The 19992-nt window shown below is 39.1% G+C and overlaps 2 protein-coding genes across 3 annotated transcripts; one reads left to right on the top strand and one right to left on the bottom strand.

The window, feature by feature from the left end:
* Window positions 1-918: 918 nt before the first annotated feature.
* Window positions 919-19908, bottom strand: LOC125231463 (ATP-dependent DNA/RNA helicase DHX36-like). 2 transcript variants are annotated; one of them, XM_048136935.1, is made up of 14 exons: window positions 19777-19908; window positions 19610-19691; window positions 9768-9947; window positions 8163-9335; window positions 7641-7810; window positions 6668-6830; window positions 6197-6470; window positions 5427-5889; window positions 5110-5340; window positions 4710-4888; window positions 3959-4283; window positions 2949-3205; window positions 1681-1861; window positions 919-1074 (listed from the first exon to the last, which is right to left on the bottom strand). In XM_048136935.1, exons 2-14 carry the CDS (start codon window positions 19637-19639, stop codon window positions 933-935), a joined length of 3768 nt encoding a protein of 1255 aa, XP_047992892.1. In that variant the 5' UTR covers window positions 19640-19691; window positions 19777-19908; the 3' UTR covers window positions 919-932. The 2 variants fall into 2 exon arrangements, with proteins under 2 accessions (XP_047992892.1, XP_047992891.1); XM_048136934.1 differs by having other exon boundaries at window positions 19610-19908.
* Window positions 14656-19603, top strand: LOC125231465. The gene is made up of 2 exons (XM_048136936.1): window positions 14656-18347; window positions 19357-19603. The coding sequence occupies exon 1, from the start codon at window positions 14998-15000 to the stop codon at window positions 17746-17748; it is 2751 nt and encodes a 916-aa protein (XP_047992893.1). The 5' UTR covers window positions 14656-14997; the 3' UTR covers window positions 17749-18347; window positions 19357-19603.
* Window positions 19909-19992: the final 84 nt, after the last annotated feature.

Genomic DNA, 19992 nt, shown 5'->3' on the forward strand with positions numbered 1-19992 from the left:
ATCCAGCGAGCCAGATTTCGATCGGACGTCCATGTCCACGTCCGTCGATCGATGGTTTGCACGGTTAAGTGTATATTCATTGTCCAGATCCCCGTCCGCGGTCGATCGACGACGGACGTCCGCGTAGTATGTTCCTAGCTTTGTTGACATTGTCAGTAAGTGCGAGAGGGACACCAGCCCAAACAATGCCCTCTCATGTGGACACACTTTTTGACCGAACTAATCATTCTGGCTTAACTATATTCTGTGGTCCAGTCGAGATTTTTTTGTCAAATCGCTTCAAGCACAAGCAATCATACACGGTGTTAACATGAGGAAGAACAAAATATAAACAAAATGTTATAAACTTAAATATATTTTAGTTTTTTTTTGGTTTCTCGGAAAAAGTTAATTTTATCCGTAAAACTGGCACTTAAAATTGTGACAGAGAAAAACTAGTGAATATTATCACTTATATTCTTTGCTTTGCTACCGTATGTTTGCAAAATTGCTATGGATGTACTTCAAAAATCCTCGTATGATTTTGCCTACGAAATTTCCGAAATTTGGTTATCTGCATCTTGATGATACTATTTCGATACTATATGATAGTTTATATGGGAAGAATTTATTATAATAATAGTAAGCCAGTAACAGACAGTAATAAATACATCATGAAATGTAAGCGCAAAGAGACGAAAGAATAGGTATAAATTCATGTTTTACTACTGGCAACATTTTGGCTAAGGGCCAGTTGCATCAACCACATTTGACAGACACATCATCGTCACGCAGCAGATGTCTATGGAACTTCCCATACAATAAAATTTAACGAACGCTATAACGGAGACAGAGGGTTTGATGCAACCGACCCTAAGTGTGATATTTTTTTTTTGTAAAAGGACCATGGGCAACTTTGTAAACAGCATAAAAACACTATCAATTAAACACATTTAATCAATAACAATAACAGGGTAACGATCTTCAGGCTTCATGTCGCATACGACTTCACAGTCAGAGCTATCAGACTCCGAGAATTCGTCCTCCAAGCCCTCAGGTCTCTCATCTTCTAATGTCATGAGATCTATCACAGCCCTGAAAAAGTTGATCAATAGACAATAGCAAAGAGGATAGAGTATTATAGAGAGTTACTGTCAAAGTAAAAAGTGTAATCACAGTGCATAGACTGCCATCTCTCGATACAAGCTTAAAACTTTTGAACCTCAGTACAATTTGGCCCAAATTGTTAGCTTGATATGTGTTAATATGTCAAATATTAATATTAGCGCCATCTAGCCGAGCGTTCCCCAAAGGTGTAACGCCATCTAGGCCACCGTACCTTTTTCTCTAGGGCTTTGTGGTACGTTTTTTTCTTAGACTTTATCCGTCTATACGGAGTTACACAATAATATGTCTTTGACTAAAGGTACCTATTCATTTAAACTATACTAAAGATCAGACATATCATGGGTCATGCATGAGTTACTTAAAAGCGATTTAATTCCTAGTTACCTACTGATACTACGTTTAAAAGCCGACACAGACAAGTAGATAATGGTGTATAGAGGTAAAGCAAAAAACATTTGGTTGGCTGACACTGCTGTGCCGGAGTTGACTATCACGAGGGAATAAGTCACCCGAGATGCTATTATACTAGGTAATTGGTAATGGAATAAGGTATAATATTTATTGTATACTTACTTAAACACTAAATTATCAAATTCACTATAACGCGTAGACCTATCGCTGGTTTCCTCCACCATGGAGGCCAGGACCTGGTCCAGCAAGTTTCGAAGCCGGAAGATGACGTCAGCTGTTCCCTTCAGACAGCAGACTTTTACCGTCGACGCAGATAAGTAGCATTCTTCGGGAGAATCTTTCACTGAAATGTAAAGACTTATTTTTAGACGAAAAAAAAAATCTAAATACGCGGGTATTGTAATTTTGTGAAGTAAGCTAGTTTACTCTAAAATAAGCATATCTCGTATAAAACTGATGATATTAGGTACAGATAGAGTAATTTTGCTTACTTAGTCATGAGTGACTAGCAAAGTATAACGTATTTTCGTAATTAGTTATTACATATTATACATGCGTAATTTAATATAATTTTATACAAATGGTGGTATAACCGTGTTTCACTTAACACTAAAAACCTGAAAACTGTTTGTTCAGAATCGAGAGTAGAATCGATTGAGGTATATCTTGATGGGGGTAATATTTTTTGTTTTAATTTGTATTATTAGTTATTGTTTACGTGTCCATTCTACAAATTCGTAATACAACATTGTGCATATCATATTGTTAGAGGTTGTATACCTTTCTCAGTATTTAAGGGTATTAATACTGGCTGGTTACTTGGACGATTTTTTTTTCTGCTACGAAATAGACGTTGTGCGTCAGTTTAAATTTAAAGTTTATCATAAGTCATAACAAACTGAACTCGTACCTAATTACAACCTTGTCATTTTGAATTTTAGGTTTAAATTTGCTTACTGAGTCACCTGTCCAATTTGAAGTTTACTGTGAGACAGGTTAAAGTGCTTTACATTGCCATAGCTGTCTATTGGTAAACCTTGTGTCGTTGCAGTAACGTACACAATTAAACAGTTTGAAGGCTTATGGTGGTAGCTAGCAATTATTTTATTGAGTGTAGAGTTAAAAGCCGAGTAGAGCTGCACAGAAAATTAAAAATTCAATTTAAACAAATAATAATCATCAGATTAAAAAATGAACATTCTAGATACGTTTAAAAAAATAAAAATCTGTTGGGGTGTCTGAGGTTTTGAGTGATACCGGAAACACGGTGTATGTTGCCAGCTGCAGTTTACGTTAGTGACATGATCTGTTGTTTATTTTATAATGGCATCTATATCTCCAAAAAGTTATACAACATTACAGTAGGATTTTTTTTTTAAATATCCCTTTTGAGGAATACCTCCTGTCACCTTTTTAATCTTTTTATTTACCTTCACTCACTGCCAACTCTCCAAACAACAACAAGGGTAAAGTAAAGACCAGCGTGACGTCGAAAAGGAACAATTCTGAAGATTTCTGCTTCATCCAATACACCAGCCAGTTTGCCCCAGGCTTATTACACAGCGGTACCATAGGGCCTCGTTGAGGAACAAACATCATACTGCTTGGATGCAATTGGACTCTCCCATCTTCAGGTGTTAAGATGTTTAGTATGGTTTGTTTCTCAGGGTTATGCAGGTTTGTCCATCTGTAATAATTATTGTTGGTCAAGAAAATACTTTTATTTTACGAGTAGTACCACTGATACTGCATTTTTACAGGCATGCGGTGTGTGGTGGATGTAAATGTCAAGACCCATACGTAACGTAACGGTTTAAAAAATAAGATGAAACTACCCAGGTACTCTTTGAAATCGTACTGGAAACATGTTAACTGTCACATAACATAACTAATACGTCAAAGGCACCAAGACTACAGCTTCTAGTAAACATATTTAAATAATTTTTAAGAAAAAAAACCGCCTTCCTTTGGGGTTCTGGTGATAAATACTTTCAAATGTTGGATTATGTTATCAATTCGTCTGTATATGTTTGTTATTCGATATCTCACTTAAGTCACTATAAGTGTGCCGTTCAGATTTGGGGAGTTCCATTCTGACCATCATCAGGAGTTCCACTGCACCAAATGTCACTGTTCCGTACGTAAATGCATGCTGTTCCTTTAAAAACACAAAAATCACCATATGTATGCCTTTCAGATTTGAGGAGTTCCCTCGATTTCTCCAGGATTCCATCATCAGAACTGGGTTCTGAGAAAAATGGGACCAATCTGTATGCATATACATTCAATAAAAAAAAAATTCAAAATCGGTCTAGTAACGACGGAGATATCGAGGAACGAACATCAAAAAAAAAAAACATACAGACGACTTGATAACCCCTTCCTTTGAGATTTGGAAGGCGGTTAAAAATGATCACGTTCACGGTATATTAAAACTTACCTAACAATAGCGATATTTGGATACAACGCAGCAGCCACAATCGCTTTAAAAATATACAGATTGTCTGCATTCCGATTCTCCCACGACAAGCGAACATTCTTCGATGCCAAGAATCCCATTCGACGCAGATTACCACACAGCTGACATTTCATTTGCGACAGCAGTTTCAGTGTGTTCTCTGAGAGAAAATGTTCTTGAGCGAACTGACTCTGATTTTCACGATCTAACTGTTCCCATTGTATAATTCCCTCTGATATAGCGACATGGTCGCTAGGTTCCCCTAGAGCCAGCTTGCGTTTAGCTTGGTTTATTTCGTACTCCTTATCTTAAATAATGAAACAAAAAAAAAACATTTACTTTCATGCAGTTAGAGACTCACCACGATAAGTTTGCAACGATTTTCACAGCCTCGCCAGTGCAGATGTTATTTTAAACGTCAAACTTTGATGAAATTATGACGTTTACTTAACCCTTGCAGAGGCGGGGCTATTAAAATCTATGCAGACGTATCGTGGGACGATTCTAGAACATAGTCATATTAATTTTGCTTACTTGGTCATAGAAATGGGCGTACCTAAAAGCATGCCAAAGAATATATAATATACAGATCCGAACATCTTTTAAAATTGTAAAAGGCGCAATGTTTTACGAGTGTGTGATTAATACCTATCATTGAAGAGCGTTTTCCTAGACAATACTATTTCCGCTAGATGCCATTAGACGTAAATGTCGTAATCTCCATAAAACTTACCAAGAATGAGCTTGAAGGGGTCTTTGAAGCCCCAAACGGCAGCGACGGAGGCGGCACGATCGAGACAACCAAATAGTGCACCAAATAAAAGCAGTTTACCGGCCGCTGGATGCACTGGCAGCCGAGCGAGGTGCCACCCCAGAGGGGTAAGCTGTTCTTCACCATTTAGAGCACCTAATCTGAAAAGTGAAAACGCCAATGAATATAATTTACCATTTTGAAAGTATCCATTTTGCGAAACCAGTTATTATGCAGAGTTAGTCATTGCCGTGACTAATGACTAAGTCTGCAAATGAGTTAGCTATGGAGGTACTACAACGAAAAGTATTTATGTATGAAGAGTTGTTGGAAGTTCAGAACGATAAGGAAGGTATTCACTATTAATATTGTATTTACTTACTTTTGCAAATGCCTCACAGCATTTTCCACGGTAACATTTGCTGGCGGATCTGGAACTAATTGAAACGCGTCTATTGCGTTGCCCAGACGCAGTTTTTTGATCTCCAATACCGCCTCGAGCAAGTTGCATCTCTGTAGTTCTGGTAAAAGACGTTCTGGGATGTTTTGTGAGCGGTATGACGTCATCAAGTGATAGGCGATGCCTGGCTGACAACGACCTGCGCGGCCTCGCCTGAAATTAATAAGAACAGTTAAAGCTTATGAGGTCGGTGAAAGATGAAAACCTAGGCAATAGTATTAAGTTCAAACTTATAATACCTTTGCATTAAATTCGCTTTAGACTCAAATTCAGTCTCTAGTGTCGAAATGTTGTGTTCCACATCCATCCCTTTCATTTTTACTCTGCCACAGTCCACAACATATACTATATCGTCAATAGTTATAGACGTTTCTGCTATATTTGTAGCTATTATTATTTTCCTAATGTGTCGAGGTGGTCTCTTGAATATCTTATGCTGCTCTATTGTGGGCAGTTTCGAATGCAATGGGTAAATATGATAGTTTGATTGAGGGAACATCTCACTTTCATTTATCATTCGCATTAGTTTGAATATTTCATGGATTCCGGGTAAAAATACTAGCACAGCACCTGGTGGACCCCTAGATATGTGTACTAGAAGAGCAATAATTAAATTGAAGTTTAATTTTTCGATTCTTCGATCTTGGAGTGTTGTGTATACATCTTTATCCAATCTACCGTTGAAGCTTTTCAGCCAGGGATCTATAATCAAATCATTACTTAATTATGGACCAATGCAAAGTATTTATTAGTTGCCTGATTTTAGTTTCTTTTATTGACTGTTTTTGACTGTTATAAAACAGAAACTATGTTAAATTCCTAATTTACTCGGTCTACATTTTGTTCATGGTCTCAAGGAGAAAACGTATACTGAAGATCTCTTAAGGGCTACCCCTCGAAGGCTTGAAGTGGCAAAGAATTTTCAAAAATTTAGTTTAACTTGATCTCTTTACACAGAAGAAGAAGAAGAACAAGGCGAGATAGTAAAAGCAAAGTAGATTTTGTTTACCTATTTTGGCTTTATACATCCTGTCTTTTTCTTGCTTACTTAGACCACCCGTCGTTTCATTTCCATTTCTGTCTTCATCATTTGTAACACCCTGGACTGGTGGAATTCTGTATCCTGTCATAGTCAAAATATCCTCTATGTAAAAATCTTTCACCGGGTATGACAGACCTTCAATGTGAATGACAGGGCAGTCATCAAAATAAGTGCTTAATCGCTGAGTATCCATGGTTGCGCTCATCAGGATAAGTTGTAAATCGTTACGATTTTCAAGTACCTGTTATGGAAAAATAAAGTGACATAAAGTTAAAATCTTTTGATAGTAAATAAACACTCAACGCTTGCAAGGTAAAGGCACCATTATTAAAATGTGGGCCCAATTATTTAATTAAGGTGACATTATGCCCTTAATAGAGTAGGTAGAATATTTCCTTTTTTGAGTTCAGACATTGTTCACGAATTTATATTAATTACCTGTTTCAACACGCACATAGATAAATCCAAATGGCTATCCCTCTCGTGAGCCTCATCCAATATGATATGGCTGAAGTTCGTTAAACCTTGATTTACTTCCAAGTCTGCCAAAAGTATGCCAGTAGTTACGTACTTGATGCTCCCACGAGGTCTGCAATCTGATCTAAACATAAGAAATAATTATGATATTGACTTTATATACATTTCGAAAGGTCTTGTACGTCTTAAAACTAACATGAAGCAAATTAAGTTGTGAATGAAGTGAATATTAACCACTGACGCCTTAATTGACATGAATAGGTATTTTTAATGTCCCTATTTTGTAAGCTGATTATAAATAAGAAAAAAATTAAGACGCCTATTGATTGATCTATTTTGTATTATTCAATGTACACTAACCAAGGCATCAAATGGGTTAATCAACTTTTTCTTGCCTGTTATTGCCATGGTTACGGTCCCCTGAGTCACGCTGGTTTTATGCAAAATTATGCTACTGAAATTAAGCAAGCATGCATGTAGTCCATGTTTGTAGGTGGCAAATTGAGAAAAGGGCTTGTTAAATGTTAACACCAGAAAATTGCATGTTTGCATAGTTTAAGTACCATAATTTTGCATAAAACCAGCGTGACTCGGGAGACTGTAACCATGGCAATAACAGGCAAGAAAAAGTTGATTCATCCAAATAATTATAAGTGGAAAATGATGTTTCATATATAAGTTTCGCTAATTTAGTCATTGAGTGACTAAATTAGCTTTTGCTTCCTTAGTCATTAATGTAATTTAAATTTTATTGAATTCTCTCAGTATGTTTAAGCTGGCCTAATATATGGTCAGTTAAGTTAGGGAGAGAGTTAGATAAAGTAATATTTATATTTCTAAAGCTCACTTTGCATGTTTAGTCATGATTGTAATTGCTGGCTATAAGATTGCTTCTCTAGTTTGAAAACGTGTTAGTTATAATACAATCTCTTACTTTTCTAATCGCACAGCATATCCGACCGAATTGCCCAATTTTTCAGCCCTCTCTTGGGCAACTCTGCTGGCTAATGATGAAGCCGCTATTCTTCTAGGTTGAGTCACTAATATGTGTATATAGGCACCTTGGTTTTGGCATAGGGCATTGTCTAGGATAATCTGTGGGACCTAAAGGAAAATTAGAAGACATATAATCTGGCACATCCACTGTCACTAGAAAAACGCGGCAAATTAAAAAAGTTGGTGCTAATATGCACATAAGAAATGATTATTCAAATTTAAAAGCGACATTTCAATGCTCTTGAGTATAGTATAGCTGAGAGCTCTCTAGGTAAATAAATAAATAAATAATGTATCCATCTCTAAGGTCCTTGGTGGCATCATCTGTCATGATGACGTCATGAGCCATCCTTAAGTTCACTACTTAATTAGAAACTTATAGCCTACATTCTCTTCGTCAAATAAAAAACCCAAGGCTTATATTTAAAAACTGGAGCAAACATCTGAAATAAAATAATACCTGTGTTGATTTGCCGCAACCAGTCTCACCACTTATCACCACCACCTGGTTATTATTAAGAACATCTAGAAGTTCTGCTGATCGCCGAAATGCAGGTAATCGCTCACGGAACACCATCATGTCTTTGAATTGTGGTCTAGTAATCATATCCTGAAACTCCTCATGTAAAGCAATACTCAAACAGTCATTACCTTTTGTTTTTGTACAAATAGATTCATTTTTAGCAAGGCTTTCATCCAATTTTTCCTCAAATGTCCCTGTTATAATGTCTTTATAGCCATATTTGTAATGTTCCCCACCTCTTATGGGTTCCCTTTTTGGAAGACATTTTACTTCATCAGAGTCTGAGTCAGATTCAATTAAAATTATATCAGTTTTGATATCTTCATTTTCATGTTTTGGTACCAGTTCTTTTATTCTTTCATCAGAAAAATCAGCTTTTGTTTTGATAACTTTGGTTGTGATATCATCATTTGTACATTTTGATGTGGAAGGGCTAGGTTCACTGTCATGGTCAGAATCTCCATTGTTCTCAATTTTTGTAATTGGCACCTCACTAGTTTCAGTTTTAAACGAACTAAAATCAGAACTTTTTGCTGGTGGTGTCTTTGTACCAGTCTCTTTAGGCAGCTGGGATTCAGAATAGCTTTTGCATTTGGCTTCAGATTTAAATGAAATAAAATCAAGGCTTTCCACTGGTGTCGGTTTTACATTTCTCTCCATCTCATAGTTATGTTCAGTTTTAAAATAAATATAATCAGAACATTTTGCTGCTGGGACCTTTATACCAGTTTGTTTAGCTTGGCTTTTGCATTCATTATCTGAATTAAATGAAATAAAATCAAGGCTTTCCACTGGTGCAGGTTTTAATTTTGTCTCTATTGGTGTATGTGACCTGGCAGGCCATTTAGACTTTCCATGATTAGAATTTTTTTGGCGTTTTGTTTGTATTGGTATAAAATCAGATGTATTCACTGGTGTACGCTTATATCCCCCCAGCATCCAGCCACTTGGCGGAGGGTCTTGTGATGCAGGTTGACTCAGGGTCTTCCTTTGAAAAGACTGTGCTGTATTTAAATGTATTGTCTCTTTTTCAGCCAGCTTCTCAATTTCTTTTATGTCTGACACTACTTGGGCTATTACAACCAAAGGTATATCCAGTACCACCTGTGGCTGCAATAGAAGAGTATAATTAAATTTACATAGTAGGTTCTAGAACAATAATTATTGTTAAATAGGGTGGTTATTATTTATATTTCTTTCCCATACAATATGCATGCACAATGGTGTCCCATTCATATGGGTTAATTAAAAATGTTGGATAGGTACTGTTGCCCCTTAGAAAAGTTTTGTAAGCATTTTTTGTAGCTGAATAAAATAAAATAAAACTTAGGATAAATATCAGAAATACTACTTTTCCCCTGATTTTTTTATAGTTACTTACAGTATAGTATAGTTTTAACGCATTTATAGAGGGTCTCTACGTGTTCTAAACCAATTTCCATGAGGCTTCCATGAGCCGTATGCTTGTTTGCAACCGACGTAGTATAAAAAAAAACCATCCTATGTCTGGGAGGTTTACTACAATAAAAATACTTTACATACCAAAGTTTTCTTTATGTTTGAATTCCCTTTCACTGAATTGCGTGTTCCACTACTTGGTAAATCTTGTTTTTGAGGGTCATCTTCTTCATTTTTTGAATCAAACAAACTAAAATATCTTCCCCTTCTTCCTTGTCCCTTAACTTTTTTAAGTTTATTCTTTACTTTCTTGATCTTCGCTTCCATCTGTCGCGACCAACGCGAAACTATAGAGCCCCAAGAATATTCCCCTGCGGCAACACTGGCGGCGCCCTCTGGGTGGAGCCATAGTAAGTATCTCAAAGTTGTCAAACTACGTGCCACGTAGACATTCCACGAGGCGCGAGAAACGCGCCAGTACTTAAAAGTGTAACACACAGTGAAGTGATCCACGTGCTATCCAGATATTGCAGAGACGACTAAAGCTAAGTATTTATTTATACTTGGTGGCTCACAGTGGTGTAATGGTATCTCTTACAATTGTTTCCATATCTAACTAAAGGCTATTACCTCGATTATCTTAGTAACAGACAAGGCGCACTAAAGGTGCCACTAGGTGCCGAGTTGTCTATCTAAATAGTAAGTATGGTACTCAATCCTGGAAGACTAGTTCTCCAGAGGCGCAAGCAGACAAGGCACGCTAAAGGTGCCGGTAAGTGACAGGTAGACACACTTAGAATAAGCATGCATGCTCAATCATGGTGAGACCGCGGCGTGCTCGGCTCAGCCCGGGGGTCGAGGTCGCCGGGGTCGAGGGGCACGTCGGCGGCGTACCTGGCTCAGCCCGGGGGTCGAGGTCGCCGGGGGTCGAGAGGTACGTCGACGGCTCACTGTTCTCAATCCTGGTAAGACTAGATCGCCAGAGGGTGAGGTGCAAGTCCACGGCGTGCTCGGCTCAGCCCGGGGGTCGAGGTCGCCGGGGGTCGAGGGGCACGTCGGCGGCGTACCTGGCTCAGCCCGGAAAGACGAGGTCGCCGGGGGTCGAGAGGTACGCCGACGGCCCTCACTGTTATCAATCCTGGAAGACGAGTTCTCCAGAAGAGTCGGTATGATAGGTACGAGGGTGTTGACAGTTCAGCACGTCCTCACACCCGCCGAGCTCCAGACAGACGTGCCGTAGTGTGGCGGTACGTCTCGACTATCCACTTGGGCGTGTAGGCGTCCGAGGAAGATGTATTTGGTGTACCCTGTCTGGTTGAATAAGATCAATCCTTAGTATGAGTAGTATGACGATGATGTATGTTCTAAGGGACGGTTGTTAGGAGAATACCATATTCATGAGCACTTAAAACCCACAGATCACGGAGTGACAATCAGCCGCCGTAACATAAAAGCAAGCGAAGCAGATCAGAGGCTCACCTGGCCCCGAGAAGGTTGGGACAGCGTGAGCGTGGATGAGGAATCATCTATAGAAATGTCAGGTATGTATACCATGCATTCTGTTTGGTGGTCAGTATATATATTGACCACACACACACAAATAAGTTGCCATCCTTCTCCTTTACGGACTCGTAAATGTACCGTAGGCGGCTAGGAGAGGGGTGGCGACAAATGGTGGTTAATGCTGGGATTGAACAGATATAGAATCAAGGCATAACCTAAAATGAATGCAAGGTATACTATCCTAACATTAAACGTATTATTCTAAGAAAAATAACATGTGTGTGTCAATAGTAACAAAAATTGCAAGATTTGTACTTTAAGTACACGTGCGGAATCATATAATTACAGGGTCTGGTTCAACATCAATTTTGGCTCATTTAGTTATGAAAGTTACTTCAAGAGCTCAATAAGTGAAGACTTTTAAGAATAAAGTAATTTCATTGACTGTGTAATACGGCAGGATATGAGAAAATACATCATGGCGTACTCTCTCGGCTAAAGGATGGTTTACTTACTTATAAGATACATTTTATTCCCCGTATAAGAAAAAAGGCTCAATTGTTATAAATAATGTTTAAAAAATAAAAGTATGAAGATTTCAGTATTCGTCCGAATTTATGAAATTAAAAATTCATTATTCAAAAATAAAAGGTCATGTTATTGAACAAAGTTGCTTCAGTTGCTTCCGGGATACGTCACGAATACGTCTCTGATTGGCCAAAAGCGAAACATGGCGGCCATCGCGCCATCGCGGCGGCCATAGCACGAAGTAGTGTTGCTACAGTTACAGTAAGAAGATTACCCGAAATGTCGGGAGAAAATTACGACTCGAAAGGATTAACCGGATAACTTCAGTGAAGAGAAGAAATTATTTTACAAACGGATTCGACTTGGAAGGCAGTAATGAGAATTTTCTTATAAGATGAATGTGTAATTAAGTCAAACGGTCATACTGAACTGTGTATAGATATAAGTCGGTAAGAATTTTGTCTTTGTGTTCGTAATTATATTGGATTGATTAGTATATAAGCTAGAAGATCTTTTCAGGGACAAGAAGAGAAGCACTAGCCTATGGTATACTGCAGGTATATCTTATAAGTCTTATAAGACAAGCGTAAAATAAGAAGGGGCAGAGGAATTTTCCGCTTTGAATTTTACTTGATACATGTGTGTTAAACTTAATTAGAATTAAGATTTTAGTATTAAGTATTTGTATAAAAGTAATAACGATGCATCTAAAAGGACCGAAGAAGAAACAAGTTACGGTTAGTTTATTCGTTAAATATGTCAGAAATCAGGGAGTTCTGACTAAGGCTGGCAACACTAATTCCCGTAGAGAATACGCTTTACTTTGAAACTTTGTTTACGGAGAAGCTGCAACAGCGCTGGTTCCCAAGAAGTTTGCATCCAGTTTATAGGTAAGATGCAGTTGTTTTGTACAATTTCAAGTGCTTTATAGAAGAATTAAATTGGTGAATGAGTACGATTATTGAAAATATGTGTATTTTACGTCATAGGAAGACAAAAACACGAACCGGCCTCCGTGAACCATCACGGACTCGACACATACCACCGGATTAGACGAGAAAAGAGAAAAGAAATTCCTCGGTAAGTTTTTAAATAACTACTTCGTCATCACATGAAGTTTGTTCAAAGAAAAACCAATCGTCAGCTAATTTGCCGTAAAGTTAGCGAAAACGACCTCGTGGTTTTTGCAAAGAAACATGGCGTGTTTAAAGTTCTAAAGTAGAAATAAAGTTAGTTAAGTAAGAATATTACAGTCAATATTCAAGTTTTAACATCCGTATTACGTTTTATTAGAGATATCTTGAATATTTTGACATTGTACTTGTTATTGGCGAAGATTAACTTGGATGAAGAAATGTATTTGCAGCGGAGTCAAAATGGCGAATTCTAGTATTCTTTAAAAGTTTAGAGAAGCTTTTAACATCGTGAGATGTTATGTTATGCATATCTCGCATATTTTTCCTGAACTCACAATGTTGTTTACTTATTCCTTAAAGAACTTTGAGAAAGTTTTTTTTTTATGTTGATTGTGTGTATATGTGAATTAACATCTTCTTTACAGGTTTAGTATAAGAAGTGAATTTGTGTCAATAGTGTTCGTTAAAATACGTCATACAAATTAAATACAAAAATAAAACAAATGAGTAAGCTGAATGAGTGAAAGTGACAGTGCAAAGTTATATTATAGTTACCTGCGTGTAAACGTCAACGTTACTGACAAGCACTGATAAGAAGTGATAAGTCTTAACATAAATTTGAGTTCAATAACATGTCTGTGTGTATGTTATGTTTACAGATATTCCAATTTTCTTTAGTGATATTCAATTTAAAGTGAAATAATTTAAATTTGGAAATAAAAGAACTCATTAATTAAATTAATTTTAAAGTGAAAGTATTAAAGTTTCAAATAAGAGTCCTCATAAATTAAATTAAATTTTAATCTTTTGTTACTTTTAACTATTGAGTGTTGTTTTCCATAATAAGAATAGATTAATAAAAAATAAACAATTCCTCATTTCTAGTAGCATTCTAAAATAATTAAAGAAAATGTCAGAAACCTATCCTTGTGAAGGATAATTAAATAGACTTTTCCCAATAAGAGTTTTAATAAAAGATACTAGTTTATAGTATATATTTCTGTACCTTCCAGGACAAGATGGACGAGATTCTCTTAATCAGACTTCGAATCACCAGTGAAAAAATTGGTGCTGAATTGGAAACAATACCCAGTACGGTTCGGTCAGAAAACATAGGACAGGCTCAGGTCGTCTATAACAGACTGCAAGCTGCAGTGAATAGGCTCAACGCTAATTTATCAGAATACTTTCGTTTAGCTACAACTCCTGCATCAGATGAAATTTTCTTGATTAGTGGCCAGCAGCTTTTAGCAGAAGAGACTTTAGCAGAACTCAAGGCGAAGATCGACCAAGTCACCGTATCCCGTGAGACCCAGGAAAAGCCGCCTGAAGTGAATTCCTCTTGTCGACTACCGAAACTCCAACTACAGGTTTATAACGGGGATGTGCTTTCCTGGTGCGAATTTTGGGATAGTTTTAGCAGCAATATCGACTCAAGAAACTTACCTGATGTAGACAAGCTGTCTTATCTTAAAACTTCAGTGACGGGTGATGCTAAGAAAGCTATTGATGGCCTGCCTACCACTAACGGAAACTATAAGATAGCGGTCACTCTACTAAAGGAACGTTTTGGCAAGAAAGCTCATCTGATTGATGCCCACTATGCTACATTATACAAAATCGAAGCGGCAAAAAGCAGCGCAGAAGATTGTAGAAGAACTTTCAACGAGGTGGAGCGCAATCTTAAAATCCTAGAGTCTCTTGGCGAAAACACCAACCACAACCATCTTCGTTTCATGATTTTGGAGAAATTTCCTTCGGATTTAATATACGAAATAAAGTTGAAAATTCAGAATGAGTCCACACAAGAACTCCGGGAACAATTGAATAAAATTATCACTGCAAAGGAAGATGCAGAGACATTATCAAGGAAGTACTAATAGAAAAGGACTAAATAGAAAAGGAAAATTTCAAAGGGCCAATGAACCCAAAAAAGGAAGCAAACCGAGCGTATCTAATGTTGCAACATCTGCTAACAGATCTGCAACTGTTAACCCAAAGGAAAAAGGGAAAATCTTAGGTTGTATATTCTGCAACGGCAAACACCGCAATTATACGTGCCAGGACGCTTCTACTTTAGAGGAAAGAAAGAAGCGGTTGACCGGAAGATGCTTTATATGCTTTAGGAAGAATCATCTTGTAAAGGACTGTAAGGAAAACTGGACTTGTAGACTTTGCCCAGGAAAGGAAAGGCACAACATGGCCTTATGCCCTTCAAATTTTCCAAAGGATCCCAAAACAAAGAAACAGTCTTGACTATTTCAGAAAGAGGAATCACCACTCTACAGACAGCTGTTGTTTATGCTAACCCCTTAGGTGATAAGAATAATGTATTGTGTAAATACCGTTTAATTTTAGACCCAGGGTCTCAACGTTCTTATGTCACATTTCAAGCGGCCAAGGAGTTGAAGCTTCCAGTCGAAGAAGAAAGTCTCTTGACAATTTTCACCTTCGGTGAAGATCCTCCGAAGGAAATACATAGTCCTATAGTGATTCTACAGTTAGTAACTAGAACAAATAAGAAGATAGTTATACAAGCTAACTGTGTCCAACGCATTTCAAGAGGATTCATCCCAAATGTCAAGTTACGGGGCGTACCCGAGTCTTATGTACTGGCGGATGATGGTTCTGTAAGCGGACAGGTGCAGATTCTAATCGGAAACGACTACTACTTTAACATTATTTATGAAACTAAGATACAACTAGATAGTAACTTGTTTCTAGTGGATTCTGCCCTTGGATGGATAGTCAGTGGCAAGACGGAACCACAGCTTGAAGAGGAATCATATGTAGTGACTTATGCTCAAACTTGTATTGAAACGAAGCTTCATCAACCAGATTCACCTCTTTGTGATGGAGACATTAAAAACCTTTGGGAATTGGAATGTATAGGAATTTGTGATTCACCTAAAGCAACAAGAGAAGAAGAAGCTATTAAAAATTTTAATGAAACTACAGTAAAAATTAACAATAGATACACGGTAAGCTGGCCATGGATAACTTATCCGCCTGACTTACCTAATAACTTTGGAATCGCCTTTGGGCGTCTGTCAAGTTTACTGAAGCGCATGGACCAAGAAACCTTAATGTCATACGACGATACATTTAAACAACAATTAGCTAAGGGTATAATAGAAGTCGTACCCACATCAGGAACGTCAACTGGTAACGCTATTCACTACCTACCCTTCCATGGAGTACGTCATCGAGGAAAACCTATGCGAATCGTGTATGATGCTAGTTCCAAGAGTAACAAGAACACCAAGAGTCTGAACGAGTGCTTATACAGAGGACCACTCATGCTTGAAGACCTTACAGGGTTACTCATCAAATTCAGGACACATCACATAGGATTGACGTCCGACATAGAAAAGGCGTTTTTACAGATGGCATTACACGAGAAGGATCGTGACGTTACCAGATTCTTATGGCTTAAAGATACCTCTAAACCAGTATCTCAGGATAACCTACTTTACCTAAGATTCTGCAGAGTTCCATTCGGCGTGATATCTTCACCGTTTCTACTGAATGCGACTATTAAAGAACATTTAAATAATGCAGAAGATCAGCATGTCAGGCAGAAAGCGAATGACATATACGTAGACAACTTTGTTTCAGGCTGTAGTACTACAGCTGAAGCAATAGAGTTTTACAAAAGTTTAAAAGGATCTTTTCAAGATATTTCAATGTCACTCAGGGATTGGAGTTCTAACTCCGAAGAATTCATGAAGATGGTCCCTGATACATGTAAAGAAAACAAGATAAAAGTACTTGGCTTAGAGTGGGACATAAAAAAGGACACCCTCCAGCTGAAGCCCAACCTCCAAGAGGAAGCAGTCACAAAAAGAGGAATACTGAAGACTATCGCATCAATTTATGACCCGTGCGGTTACGCGGCACCTCATACATTATCAGCTAAACTTTTTCTGCAAGGACTTTGGAAGGCCGGAGTATCTTGGGACTCACCATTATCAAGCGAGCTAACAGAAGAGTGGAACATCATCCGACAGAACCTAGAAGTCATAGGAAAGGTATCGGTGGATAGATGTTACATGAAGACACCAACGGAAGCGAATTACCAACTGCACTGCTTCACAGATGCTTCACTACAAGCCTACGCAGCATCGGTGTTTCTAGTCTGTGGCTCGAAGAAAAGCTTTATCATGGGTAAATCCCGTCTGATACCAACCAAGGATCAAGATAACCTCAAGATACCCCGTCTAGAACTTCTGGGAGTACTGATAGGCTGTAGACTGATGAAGTTCGTCCTTAAGTTTCTGCAACAGAAAATAGTAAGACAAGTCTTATGGACCGATAGTCAGATTGTCATCGAATGGTGTAAGTCTAACAAACTACTTCCTCCCTTCGTTGCCAGACGAGTAGAAGAAATCAAGACAAACAAAGACCTGGAGATAAGATATCTACCATCAAGCTTGAACCCAGCAGATGTAGGCACAAGACCCCTTCGTGCAGAGGAGGATAAGGAGAAATGGCTGAATGGTCCGCAGTTTATAACAGAAGATCCACAGAAATGGCCAACCACATCCGGCAGTGAGCCAACCAGTTCTCTTCTGACAGGGGAGGGTCTTGGGTTCCAAGAAGACATAGAGATGGTCGATAAAGAAGATCCAGTTGTTAATGTCAACCCGATGAAAACGGAGGAAATTATAACACCAAATGAAGTGATAGGAAATAATCAGTCAACAGACGACAAGCTTCATAAATTAAAAGAAATTCAAGCTAAATATTTTCCTCTAGAGGTAGAAGGAAAAGAAACCAATCTAAGTCGAAACTTAGGAGTATTCAAGGACATTGATGACCTATTGAGATGCAAAGGTCGTATGAAAAACGCAAACTGGTCGTTCGACAAACGATACCCTATACTCATACCAAAAGAGTCAGATTTCACGAAGGAAATTATAATGAAAACTCATCAAGAGAACAAACATGTAGAGTAGCCACGGTCCAAGTAGGAGATACAATATATACAAGATCTATCGCGCATCTCTACCCGTTAGAGATCGAAGATGGAGAGGAACAGTGTAAACAAACGTCACATGAAGAAAGCGTAGAAGAATCTGTACAGGTTCCTGACGTCCCACATCCAACAAGAAGGGACGACGTGATGAAAGAATCCACTAACGACGTTCTTAAGACTTCTGAGCAGAAATCTTATCAATTAACAGAATTAAACGAGTCAGAAGAAATACCGTCTGATTCAGTCTTATTAGAGCCTGCATCTAGTCAGTTACACGAGCCTGAGCCTAAGTCCATACCCGAACCAGACCCACTCGCAGTCAAAGACATGACGTTCTGCGAGAACACTGATCCTGAAACGCACCACCTAGAGAACATCGCGTCGGCTGAACATCACGACGAGTCCAGACCTAAGAGAGCAGCGGCGCTTCGTGCTCTTGAGAAGATTAAGGAGTGGACCAGCAACTTAGTCGCAGTTTTGCTGCCTGTAGTGGGGAGTGTCGCGACCAACGCGAAACTATAGAGCCCCAAGAATATTCCCCTGCGGCAACACTGGCGGCGCCCTCTGGGTGGAGCCATAGTAAGTATCTCAAAGTTGTCAAACTACGTGCCACGTAGACATTCCACGAGGCGCGAGAAACGCGCCAGTACTTAAAAGTGTAACACACAGTGAAGTGATCCACGTGCTATCCAGATATTGCAGAGACGACTAAAGCTAAGTATTTATTTATACTTGGTGGCTCACAGTGGTGTAATGGTATCTCTTACAATTGTTTCCATATCTAACTAAAGGCTATTACCTCGATTATCTTAGTAACAGACAAGGCGCACTAAAGGTGCCACTAGGTGCCGAGTTGTCTATCTAAATAGTAAGTATGGTACTCAATCCTGGAAGACTAGTTCTCCAGAGGCGCAAGCAGACAAGGCACGCTAAAGGTGCCGGTAAGTGACAGGTAGACACACTTAGAATAAGCATGCATGCTCAATCATGGTGAGACCGCGGCGTGCTCGGCTCAGCCCGGGGGTCGAGGTCGCCGGGGGTCGAGGGGCACGTCGGCGGCGTACCTGGCTCAGCCCGGGGGTCGAGGTCGCCGGGGGTCGAGAGGTACGTCGACGGCTCACTGTTCTCAATCCTGGTAAGACTAGATCGCCAGAGGGTGAGGTGCAAGTCCACGGCGTGCTCGGCTCAGCCCGGGGGTCGAGGTCGCCGGGGGTCGAGGGGCACGTCGGCGGCGTACCTGGCTCAGCCCGGAAAGACGAGGTCGCCGGGGGTCGAGAGGTACGCCGACGGCCCTCACTGTTATCAATCCTGGAAGACGAGTTCTCCAGAAGAGTCGGTATGATAGGTACGAGGGTGTTGACAGTTCAGCACGTCCTCACACCCGCCGAGCTCCAGACAGACGTGCCGTAGTGTGGCGGTACGTCTCGACTATCCACTTGGGCGTGTAGGCGTCCGAGGAAGATGTATTTGGTGTACCCTGTCTGGTTGAATAAGATCAATCCTTAGTATGAGTAGTATGACGATGATGTATGTTCTAAGGGACGGTTGTTAGGAGAATACCATATTCATGAGCACTTAAAACCCACAGATCACGGAGTGACAATCAGCCGCCGTAACATAAAAGCAAGCGAAGCAGATCAGAGGCTCACCTGGCCCCGAGAAGGTTGGGACAGCGTGAGCGTGGATGAGGAATCATCTATAGAAATGTCAGGTATGTATACCATGCATTCTGTTTGGTGGTCAGTATATATATTGACCACACACACACAAATAAGTTGCCATCCTTCTCCTTTACGGACTCGTAAATGTACCGTAGGCGGCTAGGAGAGGGGTGGCGACACCATCCTCATTTGCTTATTTTTCTTTCCCATAGTATTTTATGAGCCTAAATTTATTACCGAAATTTACGAAAACTGTTCAACTCTGGAAGAAAAACTATCACATTTTTGACGTTGTACGTCAGTGTCAAAACTGTCAAACTCAACTTCTACCTTACTACCACACTCACCTTACCTGCTGTATCGTCGTAGCAGTAGTGTCGTTCCGTTTACGCTTACACGTATAGATTTGAAAGAGACGACACTACGAAGTTGTCATATTGCAAACACTTTTAATTTTTAGACGTTTGTTCAGAAAATATATATCTAAACAATTCAGAATTTGGTATCAGAACGGTCGTTCAATTGACATTTAATGACAGCTGCATTTTGAAGTTTCCGTTTCG

Source organism: Leguminivora glycinivorella, chromosome 11 (genome assembly GCF_023078275.1).
Source record: "Leguminivora glycinivorella isolate SPB_JAAS2020 chromosome 11, LegGlyc_1.1, whole genome shotgun sequence".
NCBI lineage: Eukaryota > Metazoa > Arthropoda > Insecta > Lepidoptera > Tortricidae > Leguminivora > Leguminivora glycinivorella.

Bases quoted from the DNA above. Each gene is read 5' to 3' on its own strand.
- LOC125231465 (XM_048136936.1), top strand. From the start codon at position 14,998: ATGCCCTTCAAATTTTCCAAAGGATCCCAAAACAAAGAAACAGTCTTG.
- LOC125231463 (XM_048136935.1), bottom strand. From the start codon at position 19,639: ATGGGAAAGAAAAATAAGCAAATGAGGATG. The intron at 6,831-7,640 runs GTAAGAGATTGT...TCTTATGTTTAG, and splicing joins TATGCTGTGCGATTAGAAAA to ATCAGATTGCAGACCTCGTG. The intron at 4,889-5,109 runs GTAAGTAAATAC...TTCACTTTTCAG, and splicing joins GCTGTGAGGCATTTGCAAAA to ATTAGGTGCTCTAAATGGTG.